This window comes from Tigriopus californicus, chromosome 11 (genome assembly GCF_007210705.1).
Source record: "Tigriopus californicus strain San Diego chromosome 11, Tcal_SD_v2.1, whole genome shotgun sequence".
NCBI classification, from domain to species: domain Eukaryota; kingdom Metazoa; phylum Arthropoda; class Copepoda; order Harpacticoida; family Harpacticidae; genus Tigriopus; species Tigriopus californicus.
In genome coordinates this window covers 13,609,644-13,615,655 of record NC_081450.1, presented here as the reverse complement: position 1 = coordinate 13,615,655, position 6,012 = coordinate 13,609,644, and the positions used below count along the sequence as shown (strand labels likewise).

General features: G+C 46.7%; 1 protein-coding gene across 1 annotated transcript; it reads left to right on the top strand.

Moving 5' to 3' along the window:
• Window positions 1-1,422: 1,422 nt before the first annotated feature.
• Window positions 1,423-5,767, top strand: LOC131891191 (myb-like protein Q). Its single transcript, XM_059240716.1, has 3 exons — window positions 1,423-1,900; window positions 2,124-5,046; window positions 5,118-5,767. Exons 2-3 carry the CDS (start codon window positions 3,702-3,704, stop codon window positions 5,765-5,767), a joined length of 1,995 nt encoding a protein of 664 aa, XP_059096699.1. The 5' UTR covers window positions 1,423-1,900; window positions 2,124-3,701.
• The last annotated feature ends 245 nt before the right edge of the window (window positions 5,768-6,012 follow it).

Genomic DNA, 6,012 nt, shown 5'->3' with positions numbered 1-6,012 from the left:
CCAATTTGCTCAGAGCCAAGCTACATGCGTAAGTCAAAAATTAATGTTGTATTGCCAAGAACCAATGCATTGTCCTATTTCAAAATGCAATATTAGGCAGTAAACTTTACACCATTGAGCCAAATCCTTCAGGCCTCAACATCCATAACAATGAATTTCGTATTTTCCAAACATTTAATTTAGAACAACCACGACTACCCAGTTTTAACCTGATGCTATTTTTTTAAAGCTTGTATCTCAGAGTTAGGGGCTTGGGCGTTAACTGGTATGAAAATGCTAGTGATGATATCAAACCAAACTTCAAATTCAAGGTTGCCAGAAAACGTTGAAAGTGAAAGCATCCGCCTATTCCATCGAAAAGCAAAAAGTTCAGTTTGGGCAAAAGGCAATCCTGGTTTGAAGGAAGAAAAATTAACAGGTTTCGGACATTTCACTTGTAATGCCATAAGCTATTGAAAAGTGGTATCCCTTGTCGCAACCCCCCGTGATTATTAATTTGATCCCTTAACTCAGAGGTACGAGCGTTTAAAAACTCGCCTCTGGTCTATCATATCAAAATGACCTTTAGCAACCAATTTCTGAGAAGTTGGAAACAAGCAAAGGCCTTATTAACCGTTTTTAATGTCCGAGTTTACCAAACAAATGTTGGCCAACTTTTAAGTAAGATTTTACTACATCTGTCTGAAAGGATATTAAAGCCCCTCCTCAGATGTGATTTTGTATGTGTTCCACGAATAGAGCCTCTGTTTGACGCCTCAACGAAGGTTCAAACATACTAGTCACTTTGAACATTTTATTAGTGCTTCAAATTGGCCTTGATGACGGAATGCAGATTTGCTTAAAACCTGAAAAAGTGAAGCAAACTATTGTTTCCCAAAAAGACATTGCAATAAATGTATGAAATATGTGCTCTCAGTACGTTATTAAGTTTCCAAGAGCTCATGATCACAAACCCATTAACCTTAAGAGACTCTACATTACAGTCCAAATTAACACCAACAAGCTTTCTACCTCCAAAAAAAGTATGCTCATGTCAAACTCCCAACATCAAAGGATAAGGAATCAAATTGAAGCAAGTTAACTCCATTGCCTGGTCAATAGATAAATGAAAACAAATATGAGAATGTGACGTGGTCAATGTTTGTCAAAGTTTCAAATGGAGCCAGCTTCTTTCGTTAAGCTTCGTAAAGCAGGAACTATCCCTGTGCTAGGGGAAAAGTAAAAGCCGAACAAAATCCCTGTTCCACGTGTTGAGATGAGGACACAGGAATGAGAAAAAGAAAGAGGAGGAGGAGGAGGAGGTAAAGTGGAGAGCAAAACAAAGGTAAAAGGCACTTGGGGGGGGGTTGAACCGTGAGTGGGTGAGTGGCCTCCGTTGCTTCCCTCTTTTAGATAGCCAACAATCACCGCTTCGAACAAGGTATAAGCAGTCCAGCCAGCTGGCTCCAGGCACACCTGAAAAAGTTGTTGAACAATACTGGCACCTTCACCACCACCACTACCGCCAGTATCGTTGTATAGTACTAGTGCAAGGAATGCTGTATACCTGTTTGCTCTAGGTAGTCGTCGTATAGTTAAGGTATTCTCAGGCCAATGCCACAAGGTACTCCCAAAAAGCTTGAAGGGAGCCTTCCCAAGGTTTAGTCCAACCATGGCCAGGCACCAAACCCGACATCCGTTTCCCACCCAATCTTCTCCCTAGAGGACGACGATTCTTACCGCCCCGATCCAATCGTGAATAACTTGCGTCTTCAAGAAAATTAGGGAAAGGGCCATTCTCGAGTTTTGCACAGGTGTTTCGAGCTTCTATTTCAAGGATGGCTCATCCATCAGCTGATGTCAAATCCAAATCGCCCTTGATTTCAACGGAACGTCGATCCGGAATCGGCTGACTGAAAAGGTAGGTGCCCAAAACCCACACACCTCTACACTTATTCTGTTATTGGCCCATGAATCATTGCTGCAGGATTTGGTTACTGCGTCAGTCTCGACGTTGAGGTTACACATCTGAATCCATTAGAGGAACACTTGTGTGTTGGCAGAGAGTATGTACATATACATGCATGCACATCAATGTATTTTGAAGTAATTTGTGAGAGCCCCTCTCTCCTTTTTCTTTACAGCTTGCAGTGGGACTTCGGATTTCAAGAAGACAAAAGGCCGAGCCATGATTTCCTGGCCCCTGCTCAAGGAGTGTTTTGAAATTCAGTGAAGTGCTGCTCGTGTTTTAATTGAAGGAAATTGAGACGCCACAAACAAGCCAGAACGAGGTTCGTTTGGGCATGATTCCTCATAATCTAGTATCACAACAAGGCCGTGAAATGCAACAGTGAATGACAAAGCATTCCGGAAGTTGATTTTCCAGATTGGAGTTCATTCAGCATTCTCAACAAGTCAGGGCGGGTCGACAATTTGCATAATGAAACATTCATTCCTGACATCCATCATCGACGCCGACCCAACCCGAGCACTCTCCCAAGGGAGCTTTTTGTGAACAAGATAATGGTGATTCCCAATCTCTGCCATTCACATGGTTGCTTGGTTACATTGCTTGAGACAGGCAGAGATGGATGTGAAAACCAACAACAGAATCCAGCGTCACAACAATCCCAACAACTCCAACGAAAACGGTTTTAACCCCTAATCTGTTGTATCCCTATGTGTGTGTGTGTACCATGAGTGGTCCCCGTCATCCTCATCATCCTCATCCTGCTTCACTCGACTATCATCATTATCATAGAAGCAATCACGTACTGGAACCCCCCATCCAGGTTGTGAGGCAACGAGGAGTGCAATCGTGAAACAAACCCCTCTCTCCATACATACACACCCCTCGGAACCGTTGTCGACTCCATTTCCGCCAGAGAGCTTGTCGATTGTTCAGAATTGCCTACTTAATTCGGCCAGAACCTCGCCGTGCAGTTCATGCCACAGCTATTCCAAAAGGGACTATCACACACCACGCTCTTTCTTTCTCTCTCGGTCTCCGTTTCTCTGGGCTCTTCTCTGCTCTGAGAGCAGTGCGAGCAGCTTGACAGAAGCACCTGCGTTTTTTCCGCGACTCCTTCCTGGCTTTGGCATGAGACTGCGCAGGTGAACCGTGCTCCGTGAAGCGTTGCGCCGTCTGAGTCGGGGAGCTCCTATGGTTCGGAGTAGTTGCCCAAGGAGGCATTAGTCTCCAAAGCTCGATTGTTTGGTTGATATACCTGTCTTTTGTGATACCAGCTCCCAAGGGATGGACGAAGAAAGCCTTCTCCGTGGCAAGTGTCAGTGGCCTTTTTTATATTCAAGCGTTGACGAACGAACAACGACGGTGATTGGTTGAGTTGGTTTTGCGGAGCAAGTGAGTCATTGTTCCAAGGTGCTTGGAAAACGGTGAGAGTGCGAGCGCCCCAGTGGAACTGGTTAGTACGAGCCAGATCTGGATAGATTCGAGACGAAGCATTCCTTTCCTTCAAATTGGGTCCACATACCTTTGTTGGAGGATCCCTCAATACCTGTTCTCACCTTTACCTGAAAACTAGCCCTAAATCCCAGGTAGACAATAGCCCTTAATGTTTTGACACTCTTGAGCGGGCTTTTCTCATGCCTTTGGCATTACTCATGGACTCATAGCCGATTCGGAATCCACCAAAAGTACCTTATCCCATCCCTAGTCTCGTCAAGTTCCTATACCAACCTCAAATTTTGACCCCAGGATCATGCCCGAACGAACCGGGATCGTGACGCGGTCGGGGCACATATGCATGATCTGTGGGCATATCCCAACCACCAAAAACAAGTACCGTGAACTCCAGGACCACCTGGTCCGAAAGCATTTCAATGAACGGATCAAAGCGGCCTTGCCCACCAAGCGGCCTTACCTTTGTCCGGAGCCTCACTGCAAGATCGAAGGCAAGGATTGGCAGGCATTGATGCGGCACTACACGGGAAAACATGGGGTGTTGGAGACCTACCTCCGACAGATCATCGACAGTGGCATGGCATTGCCTCCCAATCCCAAACATTCACGGGCCAAGGCTAAGCAAGACCAAGGGCAAGCTCACATCGCTCCCACTCAAGAGCAGATCGATGAAATACTCACCACCAAATTGGACCCGAATGTGCCCGTTCATGTGGCTGAGAAAGTGGGCAAGCCTGGTCGCCGAAAGCGGCCCTCTCACAATTCCACGGGCTCCTCGTGCGGTCAAGAGAGCAATCAAGAAGAGGAAGAGGAGAATGACGAGGAGGCCCCCCAATACGCCCTGGTCATAAAGCGCACCAAGACCGGCGAAGACTCGTATCACCTTTTGGACCTGAAGAGCCTTTTGGCCTACTCTCGGCCAGTGCCCAACTTGACCACCACTAGCATGGCTCAATTGCCGACCCAACCCACCTCGATGATCTCACCCAACTCCGTCGCCATGCCCCCAATTATTCCAAGTGAACCAATCCCATTGCCAGAGCTGGTTCAAGCTCAGCAGATGCCATTGAACCACGCGCATTTGGGATCAATGTCTATGGACCCGTCCAGACCACCGAACGTGGTGTTCTCCCAAGCTCACCAGCAACTCGTTGTCTCCCACCATGAATCCAAAGCAGACGACCCGCTCCATCTGGAGCCCGTGGCGGTTGAGGACCTCTCGCCCACAGTTTACCAACACGTCTTCATTCAAAGCCAAGACCCGTCAGATGTGAACAAATTCCAATTCCAAACGCAGCCAACTTTGGATTCCGCTTCAAATGCTAGTCAGTCCAACCATCACCAAAACCACCAACACCCGCAACAACAGCACCACCACCATCAACCACAGCACCAACACCATCAACCACAGCACCAACACCACCAACAAGAGCAACAACAGCAACAACAGCAGCAGCAGCAGCAGCATCAAATAGTCCAAGAACCCATCTACGTTCAACAAGAAGACAGCCTTCTTTGGATTCCGCTTCAAATGCTAGTCAGTCCAACCATCACCAAAACCACCAACACCCGCAACAACAGCACCACCACCATCAACCACAGCACCAACACCATCAACCACAGCACCAACACCACCAACAAGAGCACCAACAGCAACAACAGCAGCAGCAGCAGCAGCATCAAATAGTCCAAGAACCCATCTACGTTCAACAAGAAGACAGCCTTCAACAAGCCATGAAACAAATCTACATTCCTCATCAGACGGATCAGACAGAGGACGACCAGGGTAGCTACATCGTTCATCAGGATTCATCTGGTCAGATCTTGGGCAGTGACGGGCTCGTCTACTTGTCGGCAGATGGGATCCCTCTTCAAATACTTAACCAGTCTCTGCAAGGCAACGAGCAATACCAAATCGTGCAGACCGTCCAAGAGCTCGAGGAAGAGACCGGCCAGCTTAGTCATTTGCATCCCAATGAAGTCCCGGCCTCCATGGCTCAAGTTCCGGCCTCGAGTCTCGAAGAGCGTGTGATTGTAGAAGAGGTCCAAGCAATTCCAGTGGAAGAGACCTCCTCAGCCGAGGATAGATCGGCCTCAAATCGAGTCACTGAGGCTTTGGGGATTGTAGCAAGTTCGGCCTCTTCGTTGGTGTCCGTAACTGCCTCGAATCTCCAACCCAAAATGGCTGAGAAAGAGGCTGTGACGGTGAATCACAATAATAATGTGAGTCACAATAATAATAATAACAATCATATTAATAACAATAACGATGTGGAGGGCAAACTCGACCCGGAAGAAGGCCCCACCAAAGAATTGAAGGCCGGTCCCGACGGCGTGAAGGAGCTGGAATTTTCCATGTTTTGAATATTGTTTTAGTCCATATTGCATCACGGGCATTTTGCAACATTTACAATTATCCCTTATCGTACAAACCATAACAGAACCTGCAATTAATTTTTCAATGTAGACCCATCATACAATGGTTGTCCTTTTTATTTTCCGCACAACTCGTGTAGAAATCGCGGTTGTCAGCAACACAAAAAATGCAAACCAGTTCTAATCTTTCAACTAAATCTCTTGTTTTGCAAACAACTTTAGATAGAACTATG